At 39.4% G+C, this 18,987-nt stretch overlaps 1 protein-coding gene across 11 annotated transcripts in view; it reads right to left on the reverse strand.

Moving 5' to 3' along the window:
- The window catches only part of nhsl1b (NHS-like 1b), a 95,289-nt gene that overhangs the window by 15,429 nt on the left and 60,873 nt on the right, over positions 1 to 18,987 (reverse strand). For 8 of the 11 annotated variants that reach the window (XM_067483033.1, XM_067483030.1, XM_067483029.1 and 5 more), the window contains exons 2-3: positions 5,642 to 5,794; positions 2,308 to 2,435 (exon numbers count right to left, since the gene is read on the reverse strand). In XM_067483033.1, coding sequence (XP_067339134.1) covers positions 2,308 to 2,435; positions 5,642 to 5,794 — 281 coding nt within the window. Of the gene's footprint in view, positions 1 to 2,307; positions 2,436 to 5,641; positions 5,795 to 6,568; positions 7,348 to 10,605; positions 10,868 to 18,987 lie in introns of those variants that run through there. The other 3 variants (XM_067483037.1, XM_067483035.1, XM_067483036.1) reach the window with 2 other exon arrangements.

The raw sequence follows: 18,987 nt of genomic DNA on the forward strand, positions 1-18,987 counted from the left end.
ACAGGAGTGGAGAAAATGCCATGTCGACATGAAGAAGGAAAACGTGAAAAAGAGTAAAGGGGACAGCAGAGCAGAGAGCAATCATAAAGAATAATAGAAAAAATAGAATAAAGAAAAAAATACAGAAGATAAGAAAGGAGAAAATACAGGCAAAGAGTGACAGACGTGGGAGAAATGAAACAGGATTTGGGGTAATGAAAGGCATTGAAAAATATTTAGTCCAAAACCATAACTGAGAGATTATTTAGGCTGTATTGGCAGACAAAAACAGAGTTTAATATATCACGCTGCTTTGACCTTTAGAAATGTGTGGTGCTGTAAACATGCTCCATGATCAATCAAAACCAAATGGACACCGGTATACAATGTCCCACACACAAACACCTATCAGAGTAAATTGACCGAGCCGTTGGGAGATGGCAGGATAAAAGCAAGAGAACAACCGCCAGGGGAAAGAGAGAATCACTCATGCATTAAAGTGTTCACACACTAAGAGTTCTCCACAGCAGCATAGACTTCACTGCAGGAAAGAAATAAAACACCATATTAGTGTAAAGGTTTGGCTTGCAATTGAGCTGTTTGTTAACAATAAGACCTTTAATTGATCCCTGGAAAATAATGACTAAAATAAGTTACATTTTAAATTTGCTGAGGTAAATGTCAAAGTCCCTCTGAGCTATAAATCTTTAAGCAAGTAATCCCGGATTTGTTTCTTGTTATAAATCCATTTCAGGAGCAAAACTATCCGTCTTGACTTTTACTGCATCACATATATTTCACCTGCTCTCAGAGACAGCAATTGCCAGAACAAGGTTTTCCAGAATCTCCAGAATGTAATACCAGCTTATCCTGACAATCCCATTTACCACTGAGCTGGCTAAAAGTGATGGCTGTTAATGCTTTCATACAGATCACGCATGGGTAGATGCCTAACTAAGTGGGAGGCAACAGAGAGCAGAGGGGGGATCAACCCTTAGTGAGTTTAGCTTCTTGTATGGGTTGTTATTTTGCATCATTCAGACTCAACCAGGAGCCCTGTTTTTTTCTTTTGAAACTGCTGCCAGGCAACATTAGGCTCACTGGCCTAAGGACAACAGGAAGTAATAGGCAAAGGGGACGAACGGTGAGGAGAGGAAGGGGGGAAGCAAGGCAGAGTGGAAGAAGACTGGGTAGAAAATAGGGGGTGAGGGCACAGACAGAACACACATAATGAGAAATGGGAGTTGACAGTTTAGAAGGACAGCCGCATGTTATGGAGTTCAGGGGGTGAGGGAGGCATGACTGGCATGAAGGGGCTCCAGGGGGAAAAAGGGGGACGGCTGATTATGACATTGAAAGACCCCCCAACCCTTTCAGGACCCCAAATATCACTTTTGAATGTTTTCCATGTGAGAGAGAAAAGAAGAGGTCAGGAGAAGAGGCATATCTGTCTGTCAAAACCATTTACACTTCACTTCACACTAATGGTCTGCTGAAAAGAAGAGCAATAAATAACTGTTTTTCTGTCCCCGTCTCATTTTCCTTCTCTGTTTCTCCTTCTTTCTGTCTCTTCTGTGGTCTCTCCATGTATTCCACTCCAATGAAATCACAGGCCTGTGACATTAAATAGGAGCAGCATGGTGGTTAGCATTGAAACATCACAGATGGGAGGTCCCCAGCCCGAATCCCTGGCTGCAGCCTTTCTGTGTGGAGTTTGCATGTTCTCCCCTCTGCTTGCATGGGTTTCCTACGAGTACTCTTGTTTCAAAGACATGCATGTCAGGTTAACTGGTGACTCTAAATTGCCAGTAGTTCTCAATGTGAGTGTGAATGGTTGTCAGTCTGTTTACGTCTCTCTGTGTTGTCCCTGAGATAGACTGGTGAACTGTCCACGTTGTACCCTGCCTTTTCCCCAATGACAGCTGGGATAGACTCCCATGGGATAGACAGCCATCCTGCATCCCAAAATAGGATAAGTGGTTACATAATGGATGAATGGACATTAAACGAACAGCCCCACCAAGTGTAAGAAAAAGACAAGTGCAATGAAAAAACATCAAATGTTAGCAATTTTTTAATTTTTTGCTCTGTCCGAGTTTTAAAATGTTTTTAAGATCTAGAACTGCTATTTTAAAGATTTATAAAGTAAACATGGGAGAGTTTATATAAATTTGAAAAGCAGCAGTTTGAGATAAAGGTTTAGATAAAAATGTGGATGTGCACTGTATGCACACAACCACTGGAGGGCAGAGTGACACTGTCTAAGTGGATGTGCTGCTGAATCAGCAGCGCAAACATTGTGCTCTCATTGTAATCAAATTTAAATACCTTCTTGTCATTTTCATAATCTTCATCATCCTGCAGGCTGCTAGTTGACTGAATAGGGTCAGAAAAGGTGGGCCCTTGAGAGTAGTACTGGGAGCTCCGGAAACCATCCTTCCTCAACTTGTCACATTCTGCAGGACAAAGACAGAAAAACAGACAAATCAGAAATTTTGATAACCTCTTTTTGTTGTCCCAAACAAGATTTCTTCAAGTTAGCATGTTGAGCATGTGGAAACATATTTTTCATGATCAAAAGGTTGTATTTGATAAGAATTTATTATTAAACACTAGGAATTCTAAATATTGCACACTAATTTGTTTCTATGTAATAAAGAATAATAAAATTGATGTAAAAAGGATTTGTGTCATATTAATAGGACATAGCTGTGTAAGAATAACTCAACTGAGTGTATCATTTGTTCTCTATCTGTGTGTTTTGTGTCAAACATGTGACTGTGGTTTTTAGTGGATCCAAGAGTTGCTCACACCATCCATCGTCACCACCTGTTGAGATTTAGTTGTGGTTTACGCAAGTATGGATTTGTGATAAGAAGATGGATTTATAAATGAACATAAGTGTGCACTTATGTGTCTATTTTTTGTCAGAACCAGTTTTTAGACTTTCAGACTTCTGAAAAGTGAGGAAATGTTGTCCTATGACACAACTTCAAAGGTGTTATTGACGATTAAGATGTGGTTTCAGGGTTGTGGCTAGAATTGATATACAGTAGTGGTAGGGTTAGGCAGTGGTGTTTGAAGTATGGGTTATGGACTAGGAATCCATTTTGTCAATGACTGTCCTCGCAAAGGGAGAACGCAAACGTGTGTTTGTGTGTGTTACCAGAGGAGGGGTATCAGTTTCAGTCTGTCACACACAGATGGCGGAAGCGTTCCTCTCTTTCCTCCACACACATCTCCCAGGGGGCATTTGGCATATAATCTCTCTCTCAGCTAAAAGATCTAAAATTGTTTGTCTAGGTTTTTATAAGATTGTCACTAATCAAATAATACAATTTCAAAACTTAATTATGAATTGGTCAGGCAAGCCTTTTATGTATCTAAATAAAGCACTTTATCTTCAAAGGGTGTAATTGTGTCTACGATACGAACATTTTTAGCATATTAACATACAAGCATTCACGTGTTTCCTTACGCCTTTCATCTTGGATATGCATTCACTGTATGATAAGCAATCAAAATCTCTTTTCCAACATGTACAGCGCTATTAGATCAGCGATGCTGCTTTTGATCCATTTGTGTCATCTATCTCCATAGCTAATTACAGACCATCTCACGGATGCATGTTACTGTCAGTTAATGGACCCTAATGGGGCTGGTGAATGTAGCTAGTGTAACAGCAAGCTGATGTGGTAGTGGTGTGGAACAACTGATTTTGAAAGCATGATAATAAATTAGCCCTGATGAGCAGGGTGCTGCATGTTGCTATGGAGAACTGAACGTGGGGGATTGGTAAGTGACACCAGAGAAGCAATAGCTTAGCATAGCAATTTAAAGCCTATTCAGTTATCAAAACAGGCATGAACAAGTAACGTATGGAAAAAAGAACCTCTTTTGTGTAGTAAGCTGTAATAAACCATACAACTATTTTAAATATATTTTGTTGTCGGTTTGGTCTTCCTCCAGTGACCTTGTGTCTTCTCGCTCAAGTTGTATAACGTTTCTTTAAAGTTATTAAAGTAAAATAAAAGTAAAATATACATTTTATTTGCATTATTAAAATATTTATAAATAAACAACAGCACTGGCAAAACAAACGGGCCTAGCTGTCATTGAATTTTATCACTGATAAACACAATTCGTGGGACATTATCGACATTGTGTTATATAACTTTGTTGAAGTACAGATATGTCAACACATTTTCCGTAACTCACAAGCCACCAGTTTCTCTGGTAAACACAAGCTGAAACCCACGTGAGTGTGTAACAGGAGGATGCATGTTGTCATCTGATTGGTCATTGATTGTTCTGCTTTGCAGAGGGCAAACTTGTGTATCTTTCTATGATCAGTTGGTGTCACTGAATACTGTGAGTAGTTGAATGTGCATAAAAGAAAGCCCTGCACATGGTTTCATCTTCTGATATAAATGATAAAATATCTTTTTAATTATTGTTACTACTGTCATGTCTCTGTAAACACCAGAGGTTTGTTGCTGTAGAGCACCACATTAAACATCCTGGAATTAAGGAGAAATTCAAAAGCTACAACACACAACAAGACTTAAATGAATAGCACAGGTGGTCCCATTGGACACCTGTTGGCTTTCAGTTAGAACCCCTGGGGCTGGGTGGTGATGAGACGATGAAGGAAGGGGGGCTGGATTAATCCCACCTCCCAGGTGCTGTTTGTGTCTTTGCGTACCAAGCAACATCAATACTGCAGGAAGCAATACGCAAAAGCAATAATGACATGGTAGTCGAACAATAGGAAAGACAAGGAATGCTTGCAGTTCTGTGTGTGTGTTTGTAGGTGACTCACTCACACTGTAAGCATCAGATTACAACCACCTCTTCCCTATTTATCTCTCTTCTTCACTTTATCTCAGTGACTTTTATCTGCTGACACACAAGGCCAACCTAGCATGTAAACAGCAGCCTTTACAGTAAAACACCACCCATGTAGACACACACTAACACGCTGCAAGAACTTTTCTCGCCTCTGAAAATGTTATCTGAAAAAGGCATAGAACACAACTTTCCCATAAACTGAGTGTAAATTTGGGCCAGGTATTTCCAATTCCTGTCATGGGAAAGTTCTATTTGAAAAGAAACTGTCACTCTGCTTAACTTGCATCTGTGTTTGTATGACAACAAGGCTGTGTCCGGTTGTTTCAGTTTTTTCTGGACAAACAGGAAGATGAGGATCTCAAACTGTTGTTGGTGAAACACTAAAGACAGGCATTATGATGGCATTATGACTATTTCCCACTAGTTATATGTTGTGTTCAGTTTTTTTAACAATCTGAACAGCAAATAATAAATGATTTGTGAGAGTCAGCTACAGGTATGACCCATAAAGTCTGGAGAAGCCTTTGATAATATTCATGTTTCAACTTTAGTTGCAGGTAAAAACCATAAATGAAATACAGTTAAAACTCTTACAGCATATTACTAATAATTTAAGCTCATTTATCAAATTAACAGATTTGGCTTGTCATCGCTGATTTCTCTGGATAAAGAATGATGGCTATGTAAACTATCAACATAAACACAGTATAAACCTTCTCTCAAAAATAATTGTTTCTTCTAATTGTGATGTCTATGCCCATGCTGGATATTCACTAATTCTGGTTAGAGGTGCAGTTAAAATTATGCCTACCTCGCAGGGCAGTCTTGAGATTGACTTTGGCCTGACGATGGAGGTCTTCTACACAGGGCGGCCTGCTGCCTGGTAGGAAGACATTCTCTTGCTGGTGCCACGGAGCCGTATAATGAACTGTCCACTTGCTCTCCTCATCCAGATTGGACACCGCTGCAGAGAAACAAGGAGATTGGAATTACTGAATGTCCTTACCAATTAGTTATTTGATTACAATGTTTGGGTCCTTTGCAAAAAAAGTAGAACATGGATCATAAAATGTCCCATTTCCTTTCAGGAGGAGAGGAAGGGGAAGGGGAGTGAAGTAGTTTGCATTGAGGTGACAGTATCCACGCCAACAGCGTGACACCTATCTGAGACATCATACAGATAGTAGGCCACACAGCTCGGAGGGGGAGGGACCAACTTTAGAGGAACAAATTGGAAGAAAACTGTGTTGATATGCAGTTCAAAAAAATTCCAACAGGCTGCCTAACATGCACTGAAGGAATGTATCTAATTCATTAAAAAAGTAATTTCAAGATACTGTGCATTAAAGTATGACTATACTGGTAAGAAGTGAGCCATCTGGCTTACACTCTACCCACAGTAAACCTCTAAACTGCACTAAATTGAAACTTTAAAAACAACCAAGCAGAGAAAACTACACATGGAACACAACTAGCTGAAACTAATTAAAGCTATTTCTTTGTATGTTGTTTTTGTATTACCTAGAGCATCAATCTCATTCAGACATGTCAAATTAAACAAATGAAAACATAACAATGATCTTTGCATTCTTTGCTACTGGTGAAATGCAATGCTAATTACTGTATCTTAGAACTGAAGCTTTATCCAGTGTGTTCTGTCACACTGTGTAGCCAGCCCATGACTACAGTGTTAATGTAAAAAAAAAAAACAGCCCAAAAACCCAAAATTTAGGCTTACCAAGTGAGCGTATCCAAGCCAAAGTTGGTGATCGTGGATGTAGTACCACCTCCATTTAAACTGCCAAATGGTAGTCAAAACCTACATCTGGATGTGCCTGTCCTGACCAAAACAACATGTCCATCTGACTGGGAGAAGACTGGAGGAACCAGAAGGAAGGGGGCTGGTAATAAAAGGAGGGCTGGAAGTGTGTGTAGTTTTTGTGTTTTTTTCACAGGTGCTAATGAGACACTGAAGACTTTAAGTGTGATTGTGTTTTGGGGGAGGGTCCTCAGAGGTAGGAGTATGGGACAGGGGCCAAATAATGCAAATTGGTAATTGGTGGAAGTGTCAAACAACTGTTTTATATACATAAAACGTTTGATAGGCTGATTTCAAAAGCTCCTATGTGGCCATTCACTTTCACCACAAGAGGACCTCCCTCTCATGGATTCAGCAAAGTTTAACAAAGTTTTATAGACGGATTTAGAGGAGACAGTCCAGTGGACCAATCAACAAGTCCCACTGGTATCTATCTGTAGACTGTTGAATAGTAGGCAGCTGTTAACTGCTTCTCCAGCAGAGGAGAGGGGTACTTTGTGTTTATTCATGTTCTCACTCTGTTACCAAAACACCTTTTTTCCCATTCATTCACAAATCACTCCTCCCTCTATAGATAGATTCTCTTTCTTCTCTTACACATTCATTACATGCTGTGTCATGTAAGAGTGCAAATACCACACATGCACAGCAAGCTTTGGTACAAGAATGCTTGTTTGCTTGAAGCTATAACAATCATATAGGTGATGTGTAACAACGATGTGCAATCCAAGCCACAGAACTTGATGCAGTCTCACCTTAAATAATCTTTTACAAGAATTACATCCACACAGATTAAGGGTCATTGAAAACATGCAACAACTACTGTTTGTTAAATACCTACATTATTAGCAATCTGACATGTACAAACATGGGGTGTGTGTATTTCAACTGACTGTACTGTGTATTGGTATCGTTGCTTGCTTTCTCGCAGTGTGCTGGCACTGGTTAAAGTAATCAATCACATACAAAGCATCACAAGGCAAAACCCGAGAGCTGCACTAGACTGCCAGACAAACTCATCAGGTTACCCTAAAACACACTCACACACATTTCAGCAGTAAACGTGAAGGTTAGACTAGTAGCAGTTTGAGTCTGCGACCATGACCAGCTCCTAAAGAAGTCATAACATGCCTTGGAACAGACACTTACATACTCAATTTCTTTACACATTCAAACTCCCCACCCTAGACCTTGCCCTTACATACGACATTGAAATTGATAATTTAATAGGATTTCCTAATAATTCTCTTTTATCTGACTATTTTCTAATAAAATTGAATTTACAATAATGGACTAACCAGCAGTTAAAATCCTCTAAAGCAGGTGCTTAAGTGAAAAATGCTGTGAACAAATTTAAAGAAACTATTCTTTCATCATTTGCTTCACCATGTGTCAATACAATTGAGAGGAGCCATCTTAACGTTACTCCTGTACAAGTGGATTTTCTTGTTGATAATTCCGCAGCCTCACAAAATACAATACTCGCTAATGTTGCCCCTCTGAATAAGAAGACAAAAAACCAGAAGATGTTCAGCAGTACAGTTTACAAACTCGCAACTTAAAGCAGGCTAAAGAAAAGTTAGAAAAGAAGTGGTGTTCCGAAAGGTTAGAAGAATCCCATTTAGCCTGGAAAAACTGTTAAAAATTTACAAAAAAGCCCTCTGGGATGCCAGAACAGCATATAATTCATCATTACTAAAGAAAAACAAGAACAACCCCCGGTTTCTTTTCAGCAATGTAGTCAGGCTGACTAAGAGCCATCGTTCTGTTGAGACTAGTATTCCCTTAACTCTGAGCATCAATGACTTCATGACTATTAGAGAAAGCCACAGGTCTATAAGGTAGCTCTAATCAAACCACTACTTAAAAAACCCTGTCTTGACCCAGGTGTTTTAGCCAATTACAGACCAATTTCCAACCTCCCCTTTATTTCTAAAATCTTTGAAAAACTAGTTGCAGAGCAATTATGCGACCAATTATGGGACCAACCCCCCGACACACTGAGCTCCTTTCCTCCTCTCGTCCCTCTCTCCTCTCCTCTCACCCCACAATTGTGAGAGTTGTCTTTCTCCTTCTCTTTCTCCCTCTCTCTGTCCCTTTCTGCAGGTGTCCCGGGCTTTGGGGCTGTGCGTGTTCCAGTTTGCAGCTACTGGTCCTACCAACCTGGCCGACGTTTAGTTGTTGCTTTTGTTGCTCTTTTCTTCTCTCTCCACTTTCCACTCATCCCAACCAGTCAAGGCATACTGCTGCCCACCCTGTGCCTGGTTCTGCTGGACGTTTCTTCTGTTAAAGGGAGTTTTTCCTCTCCACTGTTTCCTAGGGCTTGCTCAAGGGAGAATTGTTGGGTTTTCTCTATACATCTTTATAGTATTGACTTTATTCTGTAAAGTGCCTTGAGATGACTTTGTTTTAAATTGGTGCTATATAAATAAAGTTGAATTGAAAAAAAATTAACATGCTCACTAACAGACACCCAACACAGGTAGCCCTCCCCCACCCTCTGACTATGGGGTTTAAATAGACAAGCTAAAGGCAGACCAAAGACATAGAGACTGTGGACACAAAGAATGTATTGTCCCTCTGCATCAGTCTCCACATCAGGCCTTTCAGGGCCCAATACCCCCAAGCCCCTCATAACCCCCTTCAACACACAAGAACACACACAGGACTGTGGCGCGAAACTCTTTTTAGAAGTCCAATAATCCCTCTGTCCATCCCAGCTCTCCCTATGCCCATTTAAAATGCAGCCTGAGAACATTGTGAAACTGAATTGTGAAAACTCTGAAAGACATAAATTGCAAAGACTACATGTAGTAAAAAAGCTCTGCATAAACATACATGCACTCAGGCATGCACACACACACACTCTTTTACAAACACATGCCATGCTAGCTGTCTACTAAATATTGTACTGATATTTACATCAATCCTAAACCACGTTCCTACAACATTCTGTTTTTCATCAAGGAAACATTCAAATTAATATTTGAATTAAAAAAGGAAAAATGTGTTAACATTTTTCCTTTTTCCTAAGTGTCAGTGTTACAGTGACCCAGGTGAACCACAGAGACCCAATAAAGTTCCCAATCAAAGTGTCTACAGTCCTGAACTACAGCAGGGGGTCAAGGTGCCCAGCTTAGAAGCAAAGTGCAGGCATGTGCAAGATAAGATGTGCAGTAAAAAAAAAGACACTGAGCTAATTTTTAACATCACCCGAGTCTGAACTTCAACACCAATGCAATAAGGCTATAAAGACACCTGAGATTAGTACAATCAGTTTGCCCTCCCTCAACTACATCTTTGGAAGACATCCACACATGCTTAATACAAAGCCATTGATAAAATAATAGCCTTGGAGCATTACCTAATCCTTCTAACCATAATCTACTGTTCACACATGTCACATAAACCAAGTACAGCTTCCTTTAAAATCAAGCTTAAACTAACCAAAAGACTTGGATCTGAAATAAACATAATAAATCTTAAAAAAACAATGCAACTTCTAATAAAGTGGTTGTGATTTAAAGTGCCTCTGGTTGCCAACTTTACAAATAGTTGTATGTAATTTAGTGCTAATAGTTGTTGTTCCGTGAAGTCTTGACCCAGTGGTTACCTGGTAACAGAGTGCAACAGAAAACCAAGCCTGCTTCAGCAGAGGCAGTCGTGAGCCCGCAAGTCCACAGGAAAACATAAGTTGTAACAACATTATATAGAAATTATTTAGATTGGTAATAATCCACTTAAAACACAAATAGTCTTAACAAAGTCATATAATATTAAAATGGCTACCATTAATGAACGCAAAAAAGATGCAAAACAAGATAGACGTCTCTTTCAATATTTATTCTAAACTTTATTTCTGATCATTTAATCCAGTTTTCACATAAAGTATAAGTCACAACTACTAAAAAACATACCTTAAAACCCAGTACTGAACAGAAGTAAAAATGTCTTACCTTTTCTTTTGAAGTATTTAATCACAGATTTTAACGAGGTCCCAATAAACACCATTATTCCACTTCAGTCTCTCTCAAATTAAAAGTCTTCTAATGAGGAAAGAGAGAAAGAGTGCAGCCGTCTCACTATACTCGCCTATTCTCACTATACACCGGCTTGGCTGAAAGTGTGTGTGAATGTGTAGTATGCCTAGAGGACAGCCTCTACCCCATCTCCTTCTCTAAACACATACACAGTCCACCACTCCTCCCTCAGGCAGTCAACTCTACAGAGACATACACAAACACACACAGTGGGAGGGGTGTAGGACCAGCCCCTCTGCTCCTCTGTGCTTTGGTTACCAAGGAGTCCTGGCTGCCTCTCCCTTTATTTCTCATCATCAGTCGTTCTCTCACTATCTTGTTCTCTTTATTCGTTGCTCAGCAGGAACCAGAATATAGCCCAAAGTGAAACATGTGTTATTTGAGCAAATAACCCCACTCAAGTTATTTTTTGGTGAATGTCACTTATTTTGTTCTGTAGTTCTCCTTTACATAAAAAAAAAAAAAGGGGGGGAATCAGCACGTTGGCACTACCACTACTACAACAGACCCATTTCAAGAATATTCATGCATCTAGTTAAACTATCAGCCACCTCTGCAGGAGAATATCTTGAAAAAACATAAAACAAACAAACAAACAAGGAAAACAGATGCACACAAAAAGGTCACCCTTTCCACAAGGTATTCTCCAGAGACTCCAGCAGCTTTCACTTGCATGCAACAGAAAGTGCAACAGCATCATTGCACACATTAATGCAAAAGTATTTGTCTCATTACTACTGAAGACCATCACAGATTCAGTACATATTGTCATTTAAATCATTCAGAAACTGGCAACAATTAATTATGCTTATTATCTAAAAATAAATCAAATGTGTTCTCTCTCTCTCTCAGGATGTTTTCTGTTAACCTCTCTTTCTCTGTCTGATCATTCCCAGCCTGCTGTGTGCGCACATGGCCGCTGAATCTGTGCCACATGAATATAGATCAGATACAATCCTCCTATTGTCCAATCCGCTCACAATCTATCACTCACACTACTCTGGCAGACACCCATTCAAACATGCACACTACACAAATACCCATAAGTGCCAGACAGCCCCTCCTTTTGCAACCTTTTAATTCCAAATGGTTGAAAAGCAGAGAGAGGGTGAGTGGAAGGGAAGGAGGGAGGCAGAAGGGCTGCAACAAGAGCTTGAATAGGAGTGAAAATGATCCTTGAATTTGTGGGCAAAAAGGATTCCCCCCCCCCCCCTTCCATTCTTCCCCTCCAGACCTAGCTCATCTGAATCTTGCAGCGTGTCTCTGAAGTGCAATTTGGTATTGTCTGTGTGTATACTGTTTAGTAACATTCAAGTGTATATTTACTGCATGAGTTAAGCGCACTTGTCCTTGAGTTATAAAGCACTGAATGTGGATACTACGTCTCTTTAAATGCTAAAATCTTCCTAAGATTTTAACCTGCATTTGAACTTGTCATATACTGCTAATTTTTATTTTTAAGACAATATATAAAAACTATGTGTTGACTTAAATGTAACTACAGAAATTCCAGTTTTCCAGTAGTGAATAGTGTTATACACAGACACAGCTAAACAATTTTTCATTTAAAATAATTCTACAACAATGTGATTTATTATGCATAGATGGTTTTTGAGCAAATAACCAAAATATATACTGTGGTTCCCTTATGGTTCCCAAATGTTGAAAACATTTACCTTTCCTTGTTATATATCAATGCTAAATAGGTTCTGGGATGTTTGTTGGACAGTATAACCAATATGAAGATGTCACTGTAGGCATACTGTCTGGCACGCGTACAGTATTAGGATAATCTAGGCAAACACAGACCCGAGCAGCATCACTCATTAAAGAGCCTATTGTTCTCAGGGCAGTATCAACACACGTAGACAGGTCAACAACTCTATCCGCTAAAGGAGGGTTCAGATGTAGGCCACCTCTAGGATTAAGGCTAGCCCTCCATTCACCTATATATCCACGCATTTATCTGCTAATTCTCAATGAAGAATGAAAGCACCTGTTACACCCTTCATTATTTACCAGTCTTTCATCTGGTTGTACTCTAGTAGCACATGAAGGAAGCATGCAAGGGATGTAGAGTGGACATCAGAGGACGCACTTATTTAGATTTTTTTTTTGTCCTTCAGGCCTGTCCTGTGAGTTCAGGGTCGCCACAGTGAATCGTTTGTCTGCATGTTGATTTAGCACAGTTTTTACGCTGGATGCCCTTCCTGACACTACCCTCCCTAATTTCCACCAGGCTTGGGACCGGCATTGCCTGGTTTGGGATGGGGGTTGGCTGTTGCGGGGTTCAGTATCTTGCCCTGGGACACTTCGGCATGTGGTCAGGAAGAGTGGGGCGGAACCTCCGACCCTATGGTCGGCAGGCAGCCACTCTACCCACTGAGCCACTGCCCCCCCACACTTATATAGCAAATATTAGAGATTTTTATGACAGCGATTAGAGGAAATTGCAACTGATATAGTACTGGGTTCTTCAGTTAGTAAATGTTACTAATTAATTCAACTGATGCAATAATTGTTTTTGTTCTGTTTTACAAGTTAGATTGTTTAACAATTGCAAAATTGTGTGGTTTTCTATTCTGTGCTAATGTCGATTATCAAATTGACTATTGAGTAATCACTGGCATTCAAACACTAAATATGAACGTGGGTTTATTAGCATTACCCTAATCTCTCTTCTTATAAAACAAACAGCAGTGTGGTGCCCACAGGAAAAGGGAAAAATTAGTTGACAATGTGAAAAATTAATATTTAAGACTTTAAGGCATAAATAAAACGAGTGACTGAGTTATAATTAAGAAAATAGATTAATGAGCGACTATTTCTCCTATCATCTCATCTTCACACCTCATTTGGATCTCCACATCAACTTGGCAGAGGCAGCTACACAATCTCCTGTACACATCCTAGTCTTTAGGTTTGTACACCAGACTACTGATATTAACTTATGTGCATTCAAGCCCCAGTTCTACCCTGTGATCACGCCCCAAAACTAACATCTTCTGTTCAATTTTGCAGATTATCAAATGTGCATATTTTAATCACAGAGACAGCCACACAAACCTACCCTTCATCTGAAAAGGCTTAGCTTTTATTTTTCTAATTGGATTTAACAAGGGAGGGGTAAGTCTTTCCTCTCCTTCCTTATTCTCCTGGCATCCCAAATTCTTTTCTCTTCTTCTCCCTCTTTCTTTAAGACACTTTCATGACTGCTAATGTAATCTTCCCAGTATTGATTTTACTCTCTCCACTCCCTTTCTTTTCTTATGCCTTCTTGTTCTGGCCCTGACTTTGCACACCATTGCCTTGGTTGGTAGAAAACCTGTGGGGAGGAGATAAGCAGGAAAATGTGAACCAAGTATTTGCTTACACAGAGTGTGCAGAAATGCTTTGCATCTTTGTGTGTGCAGTTTTGTGGAACACACAAGATACAAGAGTTTTCAAAGAGTCCCTAAAACTATTGAGGGTATATGCATTTGGCAAGGCATTAATTTTACATCTGTGCAGAATTCTAATGAACTACCATTTCATGAAATAGGTTCATATTTCATGTTCAACAAAGCACTTTATATTTCTATTTTTTATTTTTTAAATGAACTTGCTCTCACATCTCTTCCCTCTTCTTACATCCTTACAGAATGAAGGTTAACATCAGAGGTCAAATGGAATTCGATCGCTTCGGTCTCTTCCCTGACTTATAGATCAGGTCATAAGTGTGAAGGTAATCACATATATTGCATCTTACTGCTACTAACTTCATGTGTTAATAGGAAAGGTTAATAAATGTCACCTGTAATTATCTTGTTCTCAAAAGAAAACAAATTTTGTGACTGTGCCTCATATCCTTGGTTTGTGAGAATTTCAAAATGAGGTTAATGACAAATGTTCTATTAACTATCAGACGGAAGAAAACCGATCCAGGAAGCTATATATTAAAAAAAAAAAATTATATGAAATAATGAAATTTACAGAAGTGCAAACGTTTGCATAGCAAAAAATGACTTGATTTCTGATGAAACAACATTTGTACCAATGTGCATTAAATATTATATGTTGATGAAAAAAGGAAAAAAAAAAGAAAATTAATAAAGTAGAATATGTGATGTTTTGATGTTGCTGATGCCAAGACAGGTAAGAAAGAAGTTATCACAGATAAGTTGGACACAACTCTGTATGTGCTGACAAACAGGCAGTTAAGCAGTTAAACTTCAAACTCCCTCCTGAACAAACACTAACTCTCACTCAAACATAACACACATAAAAGTGACAGAGAGGCTAGGCTGAGTAAACAAACTGTGATAGCTGTTTTTCTGAAACTAATGATTGTAGCACAGGGTAAAGTTCTCGCACATGTCACACATGCGCACACAAGCTCTGCAAACTCCCACACTTGCTAAATGACCCCTTTCTGACACCAAACTCATGGTGTCGTCCTCTAAGCCTTCCTGTCTCCTTCTTTTCTCTGCTTCTGTGTTTCTCCTATTCCACTGTCTGTCTGTTCAGCAGAAAGAGGTTACTGGGTAACTTCCCTCTTCCCCCTTCATCCTGCTTCTTCAGTTTTCCATCCAACTTCCATTTAAGCAGCTGCTCTTGATACACACACATGCACACAGCCTATGCAATCACACAGACAACCTTGCTATCACATAACTACCCTCATTCTATGGCATGAAGTTATAAATTAGGACAAAATAATTTAGTATCAGTTCACAATGTATTAGTCAGCATGATTAAATGCAGACTATGGCTAAAGGAGGTAAAAGAGGTTAGGCTGATTATGAATTTATAAAGCCGGTCAGTAAAAATGTTCACCAAGCTTTCGCTATGGAATCTTTTGTGAATTTAAGTTTACAATGATAACGTCTGTATTTTGTGTCTTCATTCAAGCCGGGTTATTTTTCTTAATGAAAAGCAAGAGGGGCCTGCCTCTATAGGTTGTTCCTCCTTTGTGATCCATGACAATAGCTTCCAATACTGGATGACACACTACAAACTAACCCCCCAAGCACATACACACACACCATCAACATAATCAGACCCCACTCTTTGTGTTGTTGTGTGATTTCTGTTTATAATATGCCAATGTACTAACCTTGATGTGGCGATACGTATGTTTGCGTTAAACACGATGTAGCTCCTCTCACACAGCTTAGTGTGTGTGAATGTGTAAAAATCAGAGAAAAGGAGCAGCACAATACTGATGTGGGAGTGGTAAAAAAATGAGATGCTATCAAAAGCAAAACTTTGCGCAAAGACTTTGAAGAGAGGACAAAAACGATGGGAAGCAAGGTTTGTCTCCATAAAACGAAAGATTCCTTGATGTGGTTGAAGCAGAGTCATTCTGCTGAGTAGCAATGCAAAGCAGGATAGCAAAGACAGCATTTAGAGGGACAAAAGAAATGGAAGAGAGCGAATAAAGGCAACTGGGACATAGAAGTCAAATGAGCAGAAATATGGAAGAGATAAAGATAGAAGGGATAGATATACTGTAGATGAAATCTAAATTCAAAAATGGCCATACGTAGAGACCATATAAAAACAGATACACAAAGGCCCAGCAGGCTTGTCGGTCATGCCTAATTTTCTCTCCACTGGCGTCTGACCTGGGCGCTCCCTACTGCCCCCCTTTGAAATTCAATCTAGGATAAAAGAGCAAGGTCGAAAGAAAGATCAGATGGAGTATATGCTATGTGCCCATGTACTATGTATGGGCAGACAAGACTGCAAATAAGTCAAGTTTGTACTGAACAACATAATTGTGCATTTCAACATCAGCATAGTAGAGAAACAAAAATGAGAAAGAAAAGCTGAATCACAAAGTCAAGGTCAGCTAATAGAAATCACAGCTGACTGACTAATGCATTTTCTATACATGTATTTAAAGAGGAAACTTTTACAGCCTAATGTTATTTTGTAATAAAATAAAAGGCAGGTCACTGTTAAACTGTTTACGCCCGCTTTTTCACAAGCAGGCTGATTTGTGCACCTAAGCTTTTTACTCCTTTGCATTTTTTTATGTTCATGTCAGGATAGAGTTGTAGCAAACCATCTATTACTTCCCTGGCAACAGAGCTTTAAATCAAATGCAAACTAACACCACTGGCCTGTCACACAACCCCAACTCCCCATCCAAAGGTGGCAGGACAATAAGCTAAAAGTAAAACTAGCCTGTTGTAAAGCAGAACATAGGTTGGCAGGACAACAGTTATTGGATGCTCTGCTGGTGTTTAAATGGGCTTGAGCAAGACCAAAGTAGCCCAAGATTAGTATTTGTTTTTGGCTATGGTAGCATCACGGCTCTATGGATGGCAATGACAATCAGTCAGCAGGTCTGTTGGACTGTCTGTCCACCACTATGGCTCACATTAAAAATCTAAAAAGCCACACAATTTTGTACAGAGCCACTGCCAGACAATCCTACTGACAGGTATAATACACTGACTTTTGATTTTGCTCCAAATTGAAGTTAAATTCTGGCTGGTTTTGAGTAAAATGTATCCACAACTATTAAACAGAGACATTAAGGACATAATTTCAATTTGTCTAATAATCTTATTTACATTTTAATAAATTTGGTTTGACAAAAGCCTACATTGTTTTTAGGAAATTCTACAATGGTAAACAAAGTCTGCAACACATTAGCATGTTAGGATGGTCACTGTGATCAAATATGATGATCATTATCTCAAAGTGCTGCTCAGACTACATTAAGAGCCATTATGCTGTCTCCGCTCATATTGACTCATGGTCTTTCTCACTCTCCACTGTACCCTCTGAGGACCCACCAGATCAATAGGCACTAAGCCTAAATTTGTTCACATGTGGGTACAGTTTCTTTGTATCCTAGGCATAACCATGGGATGTTTCACTGGCCCTTTCCTTTTTAATGGCTTAACACATTATGCTTCATGCTGTTTTAACATCTACTGTAGTTAGACAACAGGCCTCGACACTTTTAGACCATATAGGTATTCTAATCAGCTTTCTCCAACTGCACATGTGCGTAACCAAAGGCTGCAGACAGTACGCTGCACGCAGCTGAAAGAATGAATGAAAGGAGAAATCATAAACCAATTAGCAGTTTACACAAAGTGTCGCGTAGAACTCTAAATAAGTTTATATAAGGGTTTCTTAAGTCCATGTACATGTGCCTCATGCATAAACCTCAACAAACTTCTTTACTTTAACAATATGACAAATAAGCAGCAATACTTCACTATACATTTTATAGTTCTATTGAACTTTATTTATATAGCACCAATTCACAACAAAGTGAAGGCTATGTTTTGATGCTCCAATTACAAGTGGTTTTAGATGACAAGTGTAACCATCTACTTTTTTATTCTTTAGAAAAACACATCTTGATAAAGCACATAAAAAGTAAACAAATCTACACATCAGCTTTGGTATATAATAGTGTGTTTCTTATGCTGTTACCATGCGCATGGTCCTACACTCGAGCTGCTGATGAGAGGGTCTTTTTTCTGATTTAGACACAGAAGTACAAAGACAGTCTGAGCTAATTTAGGTTAAGTGCCTCCAGTAGCTCAAGGGCACAAAGCAACAAGCCACCTGGGGCTAGCCTGCATCACAGGGAGAAAAGCCAGACAGGAAGTGGGTTATAGGTGCATCGGCTACAATGGGCGCATGTATGTCTATTTGCAGGTGCTCCAATACTGGAGTAAAACTGACAAATTTTCTATTTGTCCCATTTCCCACAATGGAAATGGGACATGAGGTGCAACCTCATAAAAGGGAGGGGGGGACTCGCAGAACCAAAGCCTCCAATCAAGAATCAGAAATGCAGCCAATTGATCAATGACCACAAATTTAGGAAGTGAGGGAGACAAGCCTTGAGGCTGTAGCCCAATCAGGAGGTTAGATTTGAAGTTGGATGGAAGTTCTGGTGGTTGGCATTGATTTACTCATCAGCCAACACAATTACAATGCATCACTCCGGCTCATCAGATTTATTCAATTGACAACTCCTCTGTGTTACTTGATTTGTGAGAGTCGAAACCCCACAACGTATGAGACAATTTTATTGGTATGTGGATTTAGTTATTCAGTACTTCAGTGGCTCCATAAATGTTGTGGTAGTAATGAAACCCTGTCATAATATTAAGCGGGTAGTCCCAGGTTAAAGGGCAACCAATTTTCAACTTGCTCCCCATGGCATTAGTTTAGGGTGTAAATATACAATAATGTGTGTAAACTTCTCTCTGACTTCCCCATTTAAAAAAATGTCTCTTCTTCTGGCTGAAGAATGCCTCCAGACGATATCACCTGGAGGGG

This window comes from Channa argus, chromosome 17, assembly GCF_033026475.1.
Source record: "Channa argus isolate prfri chromosome 17, Channa argus male v1.0, whole genome shotgun sequence".
Taxonomy (NCBI): domain Eukaryota; kingdom Metazoa; phylum Chordata; class Actinopteri; order Anabantiformes; family Channidae; genus Channa; species Channa argus.